Genomic DNA, 16,235 nt, shown 5'->3' with positions numbered 1-16,235 from the left:
AAACTCCTCAAACTGATGTCAGTAATGTGTCCATAACCTGTGAACTTTTTACCTTTTAATTGGTTGTTTTGCACCCATTTGACATCAAATATCAGATGAACATCAAAAGACTTTGTTTTTCTTTTTTTCTTACCCTTTCCCCCCTCTTCTCGAATTAAAAAGGTGTCTAGGATGAGACATGAAAGATCCTCAGGAATCAAAGATGACCAGTTCTCTTCTTTTCTAGAGCTCAAGTCGACCATGACCTGACACAGACTTATGCTCTTCTACCCATTATTTACAAGTCAGTAATATAAAAATATCAAAATACAGAATTGCCTGTAAATCTATGCTATGATTATGTGATTGCTCCTGCAACATACACGCAGACAGTGCAATGGATGAAAGCAGTAAAACAGTTAAACATTATTTACCTTTTGCCCTGTATTCTCGTTAGTAAACTGACTGAGGATTGTATATTTGTATTAATGAGATGATATAATGAGACAGGAGGGATCATTCAAAATTGAGCAACAGACCTGTCTTCCACACCTCTGCCTTTTTCCTCAGCCTTCAAGCTCTGAACCGCTTCTACCTCCCACAGTCGCAGCCAGCGGGTGTTGCTGCCTGTGAGGAGGCGGTTCCCTCGACACAGCAGCACACCTACACCAAGAAAACACATCAATTCAGTTTCCTGTGGCAGAAGCTGTATATCCAAGATATCTCTATCTAAGCTGCACTAGTGATGCTGTTGTGTTTTTTTTCCTGTGTGGTGAAATGTCATGCTATCATGAACACATGGGGGATTTTGCCTATTTGTACCAATTTCTCCTTCGTCGGCTTCCCAGGTCATTAAGCAGCGCTGTGTTCTAACATCCCAGGTGCAAACATGTCCTCGGTTTGTGCCGGTGAACAGGAAGTCATCCATGTGGTAGCAGAGAGCCGTCAGCTCCACATCACCCACCTCTGCTGGTGTTTTCACCCTCTGGACCTACATGGGTAAAGAAAAAGTCAATCTTCATGTAAGTAAAGTAAAATCTTCACCCACTCCAACACTAAATGCATTTCTTTTACATTTAAAATGTATGCTTAACACATTTTAAACCAATATATGCCTATAGCTCGACTAATGTTTCTTGGCAAATTAGCAAATTCTAATGATGGCTACATTATGTGGCCCAAAGCTCCTGATCAGGTAAGAAAATCTTATTGTGTGTATTTGTGGATTTTTTGTGGTCGTTAACCTTGAGGTCTGCATCCTGGCCCTGTGTGTGGATAAAGCAGAAGTATACCCCATCGGTGCCCACGCAGGCCATTTGACTGGCTGCTGACGGGCTGAAAGCAGCATCATGGATTGGTCCTGACACCCTTACACTTGACAGCATCTGGAAGGTCCTACTGCTCCACAGAGCCACTTCCGGGTCAGAGAAGTCTCCTGTGTAATGGTGAAGAATCACAAGCCAGTAGCAGTTATACGTTTTGCAGCAGATGAGACGATTGCTGTCAGCTACTTTATCAAGTATAATACGGTACAAACACAAAGAAAAGAAAACTTCAACTGCAATCGGATACGACACTGACCAACAGAGAGAAAGAAACAATCATCCCTGGAAAACGCAAGACACTGGACAGCGCCGCTGTGGTAGGAGACACTGCGACAACACGTTCCACTCTGGACGTCCCAAATGGAGATAAGGCTCCTGCTGGAGTTAGTGCCACCAGCTGATGCTATAGTCTGAGAATGAAATAAAGACACAAACAACCCAATACACAGTTGATTCATATTGCTGACAGTTACATCATATAGCTCTCTGTGATGATAGTATTACACTCTCAGAAAAAAAAACAACAAAAAATGAAATGACTCTCACATTGTTGTGGAGGAATTTGACCTACTTTACTTTACAACATTGCTTCAGTTGATTGAGGTTTGTGGGCATTTGTTTGTGCACAGCTCTCCAAACAGTCCTGCTTGAGGTCAGGTTGAGGTCTCGACTTTGACTGTGCTATTGTGACGCTCTGATTGCTTTCTTTTTCAGTCATTCTGTCGTAGATTTGCTGCTGTGCTTGGGATCATTTCAGCCAGGCTGTAGCTGCTGTCCCCACATTTGACCCTAGAATACTTTGATAAATAGAGGAGTTCATGGTCGACTCAATGACTACAGGGTTCCCAGGTTCCTCTGGCTTTTGTCAGGCCAAACAACAGTTGCCTTCTTGGATACAAAGCAAAGAAGTGTAATCTTCTAGAAACTTTTCATATAATACAACTCTAGTTCCCTATATGTGCATTAATTTTTAATTAAATATAATTATCAATCACTATTTGGTTGTGATCACTTTCCCTCTCGTTTCTCTTTGATTTTATTAGAGAAGCCTTTTCATAATGACCAGGAGTGTTTGGTTTCAGCACACAGCTAAAAAATGTGGTTATTTTGTACCTTGATCATAGCAGACCACACCTGATGCACCACCAGTCATTTCATATCAGATAATATTTCAGATAACATACCTGTAGAGTTTGAGTACTGAGTTTTGAACCAAAAATATTACCTGTGCATCATTTGTAACCGCAAGGCACGAGATCTCTTCTCTGTGGCCCTGCAAGTGTCTCTGACTTCCTGTATGAAGATCCTCCACGACCACCACACATCCGCAAGAGTATGCAAATAAACCTGCAACGGAAAATAACGGCTGGGTTTAAGCAATGCTATACTCAGTGGCTCGTTTTAAAAGCTGGTATGAGTAGAAAAGTGTTTCGTGCATTTGATTTCAAAGTTGGATTTTTACTTAAATTTCAATAGTAGTAGCCAGTGTGCTTTAGGTTACTTTTATTTGTTGGATCAAGCTTAAGTTCATACCATAACTCTGATTTCACACAATATTTCCAGTTTTACTTTTATGTTTTTCTTTCAGAATATCATCTTAACCTTGGTCGGGGCTCCACACCATGTTGCCACGCCCATTACCATTGTAGCCAATCACTGCTTTGAGCTTTATGCCTTCTTCTTGTGCTTCTGGAGCTACAACAGACTAGAAGAGAGAAGAAAATAAGACAGGACAGCAAATCTACAGAAGCATATTGTGGCTGCAGTCTCTGTTTACCTGATCAAGTGATGATGTCTTGAAACGTGGGATAAAGTGCTTGTAACAGTCTGGACGTACTGGCTTCTTTTGTTTCAACTCAGCTGAAAGGCAAAATGGCACCAATTTAAAAAACAAAACAAACAAAAAAATGAGAAAGCTAAACAACAGCATTATAATACCAAAAACCCCCCAAAAACATTGCATTTACAAGTGTCCATATAACTGCTATTTAGGGGAGAACCGTTGATCAGATCTGTCACTTTGAGGAAGGAGACAGCAGGTCTGGGATCAGAGGAAAGACCTGAACCAGTCTCTGGTACTGATGCAGTTTGGATTGTCTTTGCTGGGGTGTCACAAGAAAACAAGGACCCCAAATCTGAGTGAGACAGAAAAAACTGTTGCTTTAAAAGCAAACTTGACTGTATTAAATTTACAGATTATATGACAAAAATTATCAATGGCAATAACTCTAACAACTTAAAATCTACAAGCAGATTGATTAATCAGTTTCTCAGAGCAAACCATCAGTATAAGACTGTGCACAAAGTCCCAGATTGATCAGCTAATCCTACAGTCCACCACAGACAGGAACTACAAGCGGAAGCAGACGAACAAAAAACACAAATTTACCTCGGTGTCCAACCCGGTCGATGCTGCTGATGTCCAGTCGTGGTGGTGGTGAGGAGGGGAGCGGCGCTGTCTTTCGAGGCATACCGTTGGACAATTGTATATCATCAACTTCAGTGTCTGTTAAGTTGTTATATAAAATTGCAAGACCAACTATTTATTTCAAATTCGTAAAAGCAAAAGAATGAGATGCACTTTGCATCATTAAAGCAAGACTGAACTGGAGCAAACTAAATATGTCACCTGGTTTTGGAGCTGAAGCGTAGCTTATTTTGAAAGGTGAGCTGTGAGTGAAGACAGAGACAAATAAATATGAACCAATATAGGTTATAAACATTTGTTAAGAAGACTCAAGAGTGATTATTACCAACACTGAGCTGTAGAGTTTACAGGATTTGCCAGGAAGTCCCAAAGAAATATGGCGTCTCCGACTGAGATCACTCCCAGTTGGTCAGGGGTGAAGCTAAGCTGCCGAATAGGATGACTGTGGCCTATGAACATCTGGTAGAAATAAACACATTTAACTTCACGACATTAACTCCTAAAACATCAGCCTCCTACTACTGTCTGTTCTCTACAGCTGACATAATTTCTACAATCCTCATCAAAATTAGTGCAATGTGACCTGTAACCACTCAATACTTGCAAAACTATAACTACAATCAGACAATTGTATGAAATAATATGATCCATTACAATAAAATCTTTTAGAATCCATTAAAACACTGACATAATAAGCCTTCTTTAGACTTTTTTTTGTATGATTATGTCACCCGTACTTGTAAAATAAGGCAGCAAGCACGACTTTATCAAACACTTAGTAATACTTTATAATACAGTCCATGTCTAAGGGATTATTTCCTTTTGTAATGTTTGAAAGTAATTCTATTTACCAGCATACACTTAAAGATAGATACACGAGAATAAGGGAATAACAAGTCAGACACACACACACACACACACGAAAAACAAAATTACTGTAAGTAATTTCAAAAAAGGCCAAACAAATTATGCTGTAAGCAACTTTAAGCACCACATAATTTCTTGATAATTTTGAAAAAACAAAACAAAAAATATTTTACAGTTTTACAAGTACAACAGTGTACTTTTCAGGGCGTGGGCCATATGATGGAGGGGTTTAAACTTTCCTAATTTCAAGGTGTTTCACTTTTGAAATTTACATTTGAACAGTGATTGTGAAAGAAAATAAATAAGTCAGACTTGGCTCCATCACTATAAGGTCACATGGTGATGCAAATGTTGATGCTATTTTTTTTTTCTTTCTTTCCATTTCTAAGTGAGAACAGTCCTTATCACATTTATATTGGTGAAATAAAGGCACAAGTAATCCACTCCTTGATGTGACACACACAAAAGTATTTTCTTGCTTTCTATAAAAACCTGGCTTGTTATCCTCTTATTCTGGTGTTTCTACCTTTAAGCACTTTTTAGGTAAAAATTATAATGTAATTTAAAATAAAATACATTTAAATTCCATGTAATTGTATTCATCATTATTATATATAATCATATTAAAAGTACACCCTTTGTCATGAGCTGTATTGTAAAGTTTGACCAAGTACTTTAGTTGGTAGTATTTGTTCTAAAGAGTCTAAGTTACTCTTTTGTTGACTACCTGTGAGTTAATATCAAGCTGCATGTTATAATCCCACACTTTCACAGCGTTGTGTCCGGCTGTCAGCAGGAAACGACCATCGTCACTCACAGCCAGGGACGAGCAGTGGTGTTTATGCACTTTAGACAGCTGTCAGAAAAACCGAAAAACAACACTCAGAAACAAAGAGATACAAACTGTGTTCATAAAACTATACAATAATATCTTAGTTACTATATTATGACATTTTTACAAACTTCTAAGCTTCTTGTCTTGTAGCACCATATATCTCTAAAGAGAAAGCCAACCCCAGGCATCTCCCATGTTTCTGTCTTAAGCAAATACTCAGTCTTGGAACCACTCAACAAGTAATTCATGGATTTTACAACAAAGCTGTAGTGAACAGTTACCTCTCGGAGGAGGCGGCCTGTCTTGGTGCAAACCCAGAGGATCTTGTTACCAGATGTGGCAACCAACAAGTGTTTGGTGGAGGCCGGAGGGAAGCAGACCTTCAGGGCAGAATCCAGACGGGGACTCTCTACATCCAAAATACTCACATCTACATGTAGCAGCTACAGAAGAAGTTATGTGTCAGTGTGGACAGGGTGAGACAGAAGAACCCAGACTCTAATGCTCAAAGTGAAAAGTGCAGATTGTACGGTGTGAGAGTTGACCTCATCAAGAGTCCGTGCGTCAGCAACGGTGACAGTGTACTCCGAGGGACCGACAAAAGCCAGGCAGCGACTGTCGCTGCTTACTGTGAGCGCGTCTGGAGCGCGCTCAGTGCCTCGAGCCACCACATTACCTAACCGAAAAGGTATAGAGTGTCAAGCCAACTTATATTTGTAATTTAAAATAGTCTAAGTCATTGACCATGTTCAAGCAAATAAAAAAACATTATCTACATAACACAGTTGTTCCTAGTAGAAGTGCAATGAATGAAAATCAGCACTTTTGTTGCAATAAAACAAATGTTGGAGAAAAAACTAATCCAAAGGAAAAGAAAAGAATAACAGCTTTTAAGCTTTGTGGGCAGAAAAATCCAACATGTGGCTCTGCAGCAGCCTGCAGCAGAGGGTAGATAGACATAAGAGTCCAGTTTACCTACACTTTTTCTAAAACTAATAACCAAACTAAAAGTCTGGTTTACGTGTTATCTTATAGGGTTTTAAAATTAAACAGTACATGTTATGGCACAGTGAGTTATTCACATTTGATGCTGTGTCTGCAGAAAAGTTCTACTTATGGGTAACATATGGTGTACTAAGAATAACTTGAAGTGGTTGTTTGTATACATACACACAACTTTGATGACACTGTGCTCTTCCTCAGAGGAGTTATAAAGTGCCAGAGACCCCTGTGAGTCGGCGCTGTACATGAACTCGCCGTCTGGAGAAAAGGCAAGACCCACCACTTCACCTCTGTGCTGCCTGTGTAAAAATAAATAAATATAAATGGAAAAAGCTTCTTCACTGCCACCGGTGCCGACTCCGGGCTAGTTAAAACGTACTCATGATCCGCCAGCAGCTTGGCACTGGAGATTGCAAAGACTCTGACCGTGCCAGAGCTGAAACCACAGGAGAAGATCTGCTCCCCCGGATGGAAGGCTACTGAGCAGGGGCTGTCTTCAGATACAAAATCATACAGCTGAACACAAGACAAGAGAAACATCGATCTGATCAATAAATGTGCTACTGGGAATGGGGAAAGTTTCTGTATATTTGTTTTCTTTTTAGTTAGACCTGGTGGAGGGAATCCATATTCCAGATTCGCACTGTGCCATCAGAAGAGGCTGTTGTGAGATGCCGATGAATGCCGTCGACGCTGAAGCCGAGCACAGTGTCTGTATGTGACCTCATCAGTGTGTTGTAACCACGGCTGCTCACATCAAGGAAGCCCAGGTTACCAGTAGAGGTGGCAGCTAGGACGCGAAGGCTATCAAATGAGATTAGCGCCATGCTCACAGGTCCCTCGTGCTCTGGAAAAATACAAATAATGTACACAGCCAGCTATTTTTAAACAGCCCAGGATCACCAACAGTTAGCCACACTAACAGCAGAAAATGCCGTAGCTGCTGTACTCCTTGATGGAGAGCCTGTAGAGGTGGCTGCTTCAAATTCAAATCCGCTCATACACCGAAACTCCTGAAGATGGAAAGTGAGTGTATCGAGTTCACAGATTTCTCATATCAGGCATATACTGCTCATACTCTTAATTTAAACACCACTGAAACAGAGAGTACACTTAAAGCTTAGCTTAACCTCATCCATCCATCTACAATGTCATAAAAGTAGTGAGAATGTTTTAATTCAGTTATCTAATGTGTGTCTATAACATTAGTTAAGTCAGAAAGGCCTGAGGAACAAAAGCATAAATAAATCTTACCCATCAAAGCTCTAAATATTCATCACCTAAAGATTAAATCACTGCTTCTGGTAACTGTTAGCTACAGGTGAATGTTAGGCCATCTCATGACTGCGCCTACCAGCTTCCAGGAAGACTGTAGAAAAATCAAAGGGCCAGAGCCGCAGGAAGCCATCTTCAGAGCCTGTGGCGCAGAATGATGAGGACACACTGATGCTGTTGATAGCAATGCCTGGACCTGGGATGGGACGAACACAGTCACATTACGGTCGTTTGACTTATTTTTTCAGGTGGGGGTCAATCATGTAAATGATCAAATGTTAAATTGAAGACATAAGTTTAGATAATGTCACCTGAACGACCCACCTGTATTAAAAGTCCATTTCTCTCTGCGGTCAGCATGTTGCATCTGTGCAGGTAACAGCCTCCTCACGTTTTTAATAACAACGCTGCTGTAGTCTATTTCAAAGATATGCCCACTCCGAGTGCTGGCGTATCTATGGGGAAGAAGTAACAGAGCAAACATGTTCAGTGGAGTGAGATTCGTTTCACACTTCTCCTGAAGTTAAGAAAACCTGCGTGCTGATTTGTTCACTCACAGTGTTCGATCATCAAGATGCTGCTCATCAGAGTTTCCCTCCTCAAAGGCCACATCTGTGAAATCCAGTGTTTGGTATTTATCCAGGTTGACTGGACAGGAACGCAGTGTGCCATTCCGCACTCGCCACAGACGAATATTTCCCCGACCACATGACACCATCCTAAAAGCAGCACACTTGCAGATTATCCCATTGTCTCCATTCTCGACTACACTGCGATACACTTAATTTTTCACACATTGCTTCTGCATTTTTATTTGTTTTTAATAAATAATTAATGGCAGAGTGTACTGTTGTTCATCTGAGGTTGAATTGTTATAAATGATGAGTCGATATGAAAAACCTTAGCACTGACAGAGGGTGTACTTTCTGCTTGGTTGAAACTGTCTTTGCGGAATATCTCACTCCACAATGAAGTCTTCATTCTTTTGGCTCTTCCTCACAATCCCCACAACACTGTTTGCAGTGTGACTCTTTGCATGCCTGCATTTAAATCTGATAAACCTTCACCTGTTTGCAGCTTATGAAGAGCTTCACAAGATCCACATGATGTCAGCACTAGAAATCAAACTGATCAACCTTCAGAGGGCAGTGTCCTCAAAGCTTCCAACAGCTGAGAGAGTGACAATCCATTCGTTGCAGACTAATAACATGATGCTATACAGTATGCAGTACAGTATACAGTATGCAGTATACAGTATGGACTCTTCTCACTGTTGAGGTCTTCCGCTCCCTTAAGGCCAAAACAGAGAGAATGAGGAGGAGCTTCTTCCCCCAGGCTATTCGGGCCCTGAACCAGGTGCAAGACTGGACTCTCACACACATCACATCACCACACGCACCACCACACATTTCCTATAATCCTATAATTCCTATAATTTATAATCTTGATAATCTCTTTCTGCTATTTGCACATTTTTTTTACTGTAAATTCCTAAGTTAACTTGTAAATTTTGTAGTAACCTGTAAATTGTAAATACTGTAAAACTTTTTTTCTGTCATTTAATGGTCGGGCATTGTACAGCTACAAGCATTTCACCCCCATGTCATACTGTGTATGGTTGTGTGTGTGTGACAAATAAAATCTGAATTTGAATTTATGGTAGAATGTGTGATTTAACATTTACACAAGTACAAATGGTAAAACACACATATGCAGTACGGAGGGTACCTTGTATCGTCAAAGAAGGCGACCTTCATGGTGTGAATGTCCACATCTGTGTGCGTTTTGGCCAAGATGGACACCTCTCCACCTTTGCTAACATTCAGAGTGTTCCACACCACCACCATCTGTGAAATAACACACAGAAGCAATCACCCGACAGCTTTGCAGAATCAGACTCCAACAAGAAGAGCCATTTATAGCCTGATAAAAATAAAGTGGGTCAGTTTGGGTTAATATTATCAAAAGCTTCTTAGAATTATTTCATCTTGATCTAACGACCTCTGTGACTCTACATCTAGAGATAATTCTTTTCATACATGGATTTTCATATGATTTGAATGAATGGAACTCACTGTTTCATTGTGCTTATCTTTACCAACTCCACAGAGAATGCCACCGCCGTAGGAGAAGCTTCAAAATAGGAAGAGATGAATAGAAGAAAAATCGAATTTAGCAAAACAAGGCTTTTAACAAACGTACACGTTATTGTTCTGTGTGATTGCAGTCTGTTACCTAAGACAGGATAACGAATGTGCATGAGTCCTGAACATGGCCACACAGTTTGCTTTGTGATAGTTCCACACCCGAACTACACTGTTGTTGCCAGTTTGCGCTGAGGCCAGGAGGATTGTGTTGCCATTAAAAGCCAGCGCAGACACCTACAAAGACACCAAGTGTAATATTGAATTTTAAGTATCTTATTTTGGATGTTTCACATTGCTGAGTTGGAGCAGCACACCGGATCTCATTTACTTTATCGGTGTGGCCGATGAAGAATCTCTGCTGGTTAGAGGATATCTTCATAGAGACGATAATTGCATGGCACGGATACACCACTTCATCGCCTGATTTGGACCACAGGGCCTACGGTGCAATGAAGTGCAGCTATTAAAATTTTTTCAGGATTGATGGTTATGTGTTTTATATAGGGGTTTAATTCCAGAGGACCATACACATTTAAAAGTAGTTCCTCCAAAGCCGATGATTCGATTGAGCCTGAGAATCGGATCTGGGAGCAGCTTCTAAAAGAAAGAGCAGAAAAAAAAAAAACAAATGCTAAGATTTTAGAAACAAACCACGTCCTGGCGGCTGTTTTCGTTTCAATCTCCACCCTTTTACCTGCTGTTTGGCTTCTCTGGACAGTGACAGACCCACAGGCCGTGGAACAGGAGTGCACACAAACTGTAACGTAACAAGGTCGACAGATTTTCTCAAGCTCACACACAACTGTACAAAGAGCACCGAAGGACAAATACAGCGGAATGTACAAAGAATGGAATGTGCTATATAACAGGGCATCCTAAGCTTGGACATTTATTTTAATAGGAGGACTGAAGCATCACCTCATCTTCACTTTCTTCCCCGTGTTTGCTCAGGCCTTCCTCAGCGTGCGCATACACATGAACTCCACCATCATCAGCCTCAGAAGGCGGCCTGGACGCAAGTTTGTGTGAACCGGAGGATGCCAACAGGTCATTCTGGTGAGTGGAGACTACACCCAGCTCAGGTATGCTGGCCACCACAGGGGTGTTATTTCTTGATAGCTAAGAAGAAAATAACATATATAGAAAGATGTACACTTAAAAAAAAAACAAAAAACATAAGCCTCCGCCTAATTATATACTTGGAGTGAAAACTGGTCCAATTGAAAGCTCTCTCTGCTTGGACTAATTTCTTCTTATTTGTGTGTCTATATGTGTAAAAATGACAACCAGCACAGCAAACGCTCTCACAGTATTTTTACTAATGACCGTCTAAAGTGAGAAATGAGGAAAAAGGGGCTTTTAAAAGTGTTCTGGTTACATCTGGTTACAATACAGGAGTTTAAATCTGTTTTAAAGGGAGAGAAAACAGTTCATTTGGTCAGAGTGACTGGTTTTGATGTTGCTCATGTAATGACCTGTTACTGCACATGATTCAGATGTTTGCCTGTACTGAATGTCAGCTGTATCTCTTTTCTTCACATGTTCAATGTAATATTTATTGTAATTTATGCCGCCCTCCTGGCCTGGTCTCTCTTTAAAAAAGGATTCTTAATCTCAAAGATACATATTTCCTTTATAAAGTATCTATACCGTACTATTCACCATGGAAGGAAAAATGTGCTAAATGTTATCAGTCTTACTAATTTTGGGTTGGTGATCTGGTGGATGAGGGACACACGATCTTGAACTGGTTTGCTGAGGCTGGGAGTAGACCCTGGAGAATACAATGGAAAATGGAAACCAGTCATCTACAATACATTACTACTGGTATTATTACCTTGATGAACACAAGCACCTCAGATTCCACATCCCATGAATCAGGCATGTAATATTGAGCCAGTAGTTTCATTTTCTTTGAGTTAAGACTTAATTTAACACCAGAAAGAAAGAACTGATTTAAGCATAATTGTGTTTTGAGGTGAGGCGAGCTCTTTCTTCAGTATATTTGGTGACGAGTGTCCTTTTCATTACTTACAACGCTCTGACTGTGGACTGCCTTTTTGAATGGAGTCAAACGGTAACTTTGTTCCTTCAGCGGGAAACCTGTTGGGTTAGGAAAAGTTGAATGACTTTGTAGCAGTGGTAAAGGCAGGTAACATCTGTATTAAATCAATAACAATTTAGGCTGCAGATAGGCTGTAAATATTTCTAAAATCATCATAAAAGGAAAAATCCACCTTTAAGACAGTATTCAAGTACATGTCCACATATTGAGAGCCTAAATGACTTTGCAAACAAATAGAATAGCCTTTATTGTCATTGTACAAAGTACAACGAAATTGGAGTGCCACTCCCTTGGTGCAAAATGCAATAATAAATATAAATGTAAAATATAAAAAGTACAATAAAACAACCGAAGTACTCAGACAATAATAAGTACGATATATACAGGATAGCAGCATAATATAATGATAGTATGAATAGCAGCATAATATAGTGACAGCAGCATAATATAGTGACAATGGCAAGTATGGTATAGTTAAGCAGGTTTAATTGTTTTGTGCTTATTTACTACAGTGATAGCTCTGGGAAAGACGCTATCCCTGAATCTGTTTGTCCTGGTTTTATGTGACCTGTACCGTCGGCCTGACGGTGATAGTTCAAACAGTTGATTACTGGGGTGAGAGTAGTCCTTAATGATATTGCCAGCTCTGCTGAGGTATCGAGAGTTTGCAATGGCCTCCAGACTGGGCAGAGAGCAGCCAGTGATCTTCTGGGCTGTGTTGATGACCCTCTGCAGGACTTTCCTGTCTGCAACTGAGCACCCTGCATACCATGTTGTTATGCCGTACGTTAGGATGCTCTCTATGGTGGCTCTATAGAATGTCACCAGCAGCCTCTCCTCCAGGTTGTTCCTCCTGAGCACTCTCAAAAAATGGAGACGCTGCTGGGACTTTTTTACCACTGCCGTGGTATTTGCAGTCCAGGAGAGATCATCAGAGATCTGCACGCCCAGAAACCTCATGGAGTGTACCCTCTCCACACAGTTCCCGTGAATGCAGAGTGGGGCCGGGTCTGCTCTGGCCTTTCTGAAGTCCAAAATAAGTTCTTTAGTTTTCGTGGTGTTAAGTTGGAGGTTATTACTGACCACTCAGTCAGTCTGTTAACCTCATCTCTGTAGTCCGACTCATCCCCCCTTGAGATGAGTCCAACCACTGTGGTGTCATCCGCGAACTTTATGATGGTGTTTGAGAGATGGGTAGGGGAGCAGTCGGATGTGTAGAGCGTAAACAAGAGGGGACTCAGAACACATCCTTGTGGAGACCCGGTACTGAGTGTGATGGTGCTGGACAGGTGGGGGCCGAGTCTGACAGACTGTGGTCAGTTTGTCAGGAAGTCCTTGATCCAGAGACAGATGGAGGTGGAGAGTCCCAGGTGAGACAGTTTCTGGACCAGGATCTCCGGGATGATGTGACTGAAAGCTGAGCTGAAGTCCAGGAAGAGCATTCTCACATAGCTTCCTCGGTGCTCCAGGTGACTCAGCGCAGTGTGGAGCGCTATGGTGATGGCGTCCTCGGTGGATCGATTTGTCCTGTAAGCAAATTGATGGGGGTCCAGAGTGGAAGGCAGACCAGCCCTGATGTGCTGACAGACCAGTCTCTCAAAGCACTTCATCACTACAGGCGTAAGTGCAACAGGCCTGTAGTCATTTGGGCTGTCCACAGCCGTCTTCTTAGCGATGGGGATGATGATTGAGGTTTTGAGGCAGGGTGGGACGGTGTTTAATGACAAGGAAAGGTTGAAGATTTTAGTGAAGACTCCGGTCAGTTCGTCAGCACATGCTCTGAGAACCTTTCCATGTATTCCATCAGGACCTGCCGCCTTCCTGGGATTCACTGACCTTAGAACACACCTCACTTGATGCTCTCCAAATGTTAGTGTGCCGGTGCTGGAGGCGGGTGGAAGTGGTGTAACAGCTGAGGGCCTGGTTGTCTCAAAGCGGGCGAAGAAACGGTTTAGATCCTCAGCCAGCGAGGCATCAGTCCTAGATATCGCCTGGTTATTGCTTCTGTAGTTGGTAATGTGATTGATCCCCTGCCACATTTTTCTGGGGTCGTTGTCGACAGCAAAGTGATCTTCAATCCTCCTCCTATAGGCAGCCTTAGCTTTCTTGATGCCTCTACTCAGGTCTGCCCTGGCCGCCAGAAGTTGTTGATATGGATTACAAAAATTCAGCTTGGCTATGAGACTAATCTTTACCACTTTGCACCAAAATTTCAGTTTTTGTATCAAGAAAAGTGTTTTTTCTGGACTTTGCTTTAAACTGAATATCTATAGCTGTACCTGATGTAATCATACAGGTCATGCCAGGAGCCTCCCTTGGGCACAGGAAATGACATCTCTCTGGGTATGGCACCTGTTCCCTGAGATGAGGTCAGACCCATTAACTTAGCTTGACTGAAGGAAACTCCTGTTAAAAGATAATAAAGATGAATAAGCAATGACTGGGTTAAAGATTTTAAAAGCTTCACCATGTGTGTCTGTGTGCAGCTGTATTTCATCATCTTTGCTCATTGAATTGACTGGTTTTGCACTTTTCTGTTCAGAGACACAGAAAAACACTGTCCAGTTTTCTTTTTCATAACTTGATCTGGCCATTTTAAACGAAAAACAGCAGTTAAACAACTAACTGCACATATAAAATATATACATGTACAGTAAGACGTCCTTTGTTTCAAAGTTTTGCCCTCACCTGGGTCTAGCAGTAAGTCACTGGTAAACATGTTTTTCACTGTCATGTTGGCACATAACTTGATGTTCTTCAGGTGACTGTAGGAGCGGCTGAGGTAGTCAGAAAGCGTGAGCTGCAGGTCCAGCATCAGACACGTCCAGCGCACTGATGTAGGAGCTGGACCCACCAAACCTATATCAAATAAAAATGTGCGATTTTTACAAAGTAACAGTCCCTCTGTATTAAATAAGAATACTTTTATAGGATTTCTAAGAGTCCACAAGCTCATTAAAAAAGCGTCTGAGGGCATAGTTCAAGTAAGCAGTAGGGTTGTTTTCTCATAGACTTCGATACAAAAGCAGAGATGAGGCTTCTTTATGCAACCAAACTGACACCCCTCTAAGTCAGCCCTTAGAAATAATGCTGATTTTAGGCATTTCTGCATTAGCTTCACTTTTTAGATCCTTCTTATAAAAGCTGTGCAATTACTGGAAATGGCTTAAGTATACCAGGCAGCATGAGTGTGCATAGTTTTTACCCCGTCTTGCAGATTTAGCTGTGTTTTCATAAACTGAATCCTTTGCAGCTCCACACAGGAAAGGAAACTGAAGCCATGTAGCTGTGGACCTGAACTCTTTGAACGTGTTGGAAAAGGAGATACGGACAACCTGACCCTCCTATAAAACACGGCACAGAGAAAGAGGGAAAGCAGTCTTGATTTCTCTGAGCAAAAATGAATGATATGCACAATGGATCATGCAGCCAAATAAGGGATGATACCCCTGCAGCGACATCCAGGTGGACCACAAAGTATTTGCCGGGGGTCGGCCTGAAGAGGAGGTAGAAGAAGCGTCCTGTCAGCCCCAGGGACTGGCTGCTGTTTTTGGGAAGCAAGATGTAGCTGTTGGCAGGAACAGGGCCCCTGATCCTGAACACCGGACACTTCAGTGTCTTATCCTGAGAGACGCAATGTTGGGCAAAACATTTCAACAATTACAATTCTATTGATCTTTAGAGAAACTAATTCTCTACCTGTGTGAGGAGACAAACTATACTGATTTCATAAGGGTAATTCAAGCAAGTGTAGTGTGTACAAAGTTACCGTGTATGCTGACACATCCCCCTCTTTTGCCGACCTCTTCCACTCTTCAACTCGGACATATTTGAATATGTTAACGTAGGGATGCTGCCAATCTGCACAATTAGAAAAGCTGGAGTTAGGTTTAACTAGTTATTAACAACGTTTGACTCACGTTTAAAATCAGGGTTTCTGTCTCTCGGTCTTCGTTGTTGTATTTTATATGGATTTCATTCAAACCTTTAAAGTGCACTTTACCTTTGTAGGCCATTGATAAATGCAGCAAACAGAAAATCCACCTGTTGATATCCCAGTCTGGAAGTTAGCTAGCAAGCAGACAGTTAACTAAATAACCGGGAAAGTTCCTTCTGCCTTCTCCGGAGCTCAAAGCAAAACATAACCTTTTATTGTTCACATCATAAGATGCGGGGTTTTCCAGTTTTCCCGGTACCGTGTAAACAGCAGCTCGTTCAACATTTGATACATATCAAAGCTGTTATTTGCTTCCCGCTCCAGCCTCCGCCGTTGCCAACGACAGCACGACGGCCATGACGTCATGACGCTTAC

General features: G+C 41.5%; 1 protein-coding gene across 2 annotated transcripts in view; it reads right to left on the bottom strand.

Moving 5' to 3' along the window:
• wdr90 (WD repeat domain 90) overlaps window positions 1–16,235 on the bottom strand; it is a 22,562-nt gene extending 6,327 nt beyond the window's left edge. Inside the window, exons 1-35 of one of the 2 annotated variants that reach the window (XM_085171483.1) lie at window positions 15,927–16,235; window positions 15,693–15,784; window positions 15,371–15,547; window positions 15,129–15,267; window positions 14,612–14,782; window positions 14,203–14,329; window positions 11,894–11,961; window positions 11,559–11,632; window positions 10,777–10,977; window positions 10,553–10,615; window positions 10,387–10,455; window positions 10,187–10,297; window positions 9,947–10,092; window positions 9,787–9,844; window positions 9,440–9,558; window positions 8,269–8,430; window positions 8,036–8,166; window positions 7,791–7,907; window positions 7,048–7,283; window positions 6,816–6,952; window positions 6,605–6,735; window positions 5,980–6,110; window positions 5,716–5,877; window positions 5,327–5,455; window positions 4,058–4,191; window positions 3,934–3,974; window positions 3,694–3,810; window positions 3,272–3,439; window positions 3,082–3,164; window positions 2,907–3,009; window positions 2,530–2,651; window positions 1,561–1,714; window positions 1,224–1,414; window positions 802–970; window positions 519–642 (exon numbers count right to left, since the gene is read on the bottom strand). In XM_085171483.1, the coding sequence (XP_085027609.1) occupies window positions 519–642; window positions 802–970; window positions 1,224–1,414; window positions 1,561–1,714; window positions 2,530–2,651; window positions 2,907–3,009; window positions 3,082–3,164; window positions 3,272–3,439; window positions 3,694–3,810; window positions 3,934–3,974; window positions 4,058–4,191; window positions 5,327–5,455; window positions 5,716–5,877; window positions 5,980–6,110; window positions 6,605–6,735; window positions 6,816–6,952; window positions 7,048–7,283; window positions 7,791–7,907; window positions 8,036–8,166; window positions 8,269–8,430; window positions 9,440–9,558; window positions 9,787–9,844; window positions 9,947–10,092; window positions 10,187–10,297; window positions 10,387–10,455; window positions 10,553–10,615; window positions 10,777–10,977; window positions 11,559–11,632; window positions 11,894–11,961; window positions 14,203–14,329; window positions 14,612–14,782; window positions 15,129–15,267; window positions 15,371–15,547; window positions 15,693–15,784; window positions 15,927–15,939 (4,370 nt within the window). In that variant the 5' untranslated portion in view covers window positions 15,940–16,235. The remainder of the gene's footprint in view (window positions 1–518; window positions 643–801; window positions 971–1,223; window positions 1,415–1,560; window positions 1,715–2,529; window positions 2,652–2,906; window positions 3,010–3,081; window positions 3,165–3,271; window positions 3,440–3,693; window positions 3,811–3,933; window positions 3,975–4,057; window positions 4,192–5,326; window positions 5,456–5,715; window positions 5,878–5,979; window positions 6,111–6,604; window positions 6,736–6,815; window positions 6,953–7,047; window positions 7,284–7,790; window positions 7,908–8,035; window positions 8,167–8,268; window positions 8,431–9,439; window positions 9,559–9,786; window positions 9,845–9,946; window positions 10,093–10,186; window positions 10,298–10,386; window positions 10,456–10,552; window positions 10,616–10,776; window positions 10,978–11,558; window positions 11,633–11,893; window positions 11,962–14,202; window positions 14,330–14,611; window positions 14,783–15,128; window positions 15,268–15,370; window positions 15,548–15,692; window positions 15,785–15,926) is intronic. The other variant, XM_085171484.1, reaches the window with a different exon arrangement.

Source organism: Neolamprologus multifasciatus, chromosome 8, assembly GCF_963576455.1.
Source record: "Neolamprologus multifasciatus chromosome 8, fNeoMul1.2, whole genome shotgun sequence".
NCBI classification, from domain to species: domain Eukaryota; kingdom Metazoa; phylum Chordata; class Actinopteri; order Cichliformes; family Cichlidae; genus Neolamprologus; species Neolamprologus multifasciatus.
This window is presented reverse-complemented; position numbering and strand designations above follow the sequence as displayed.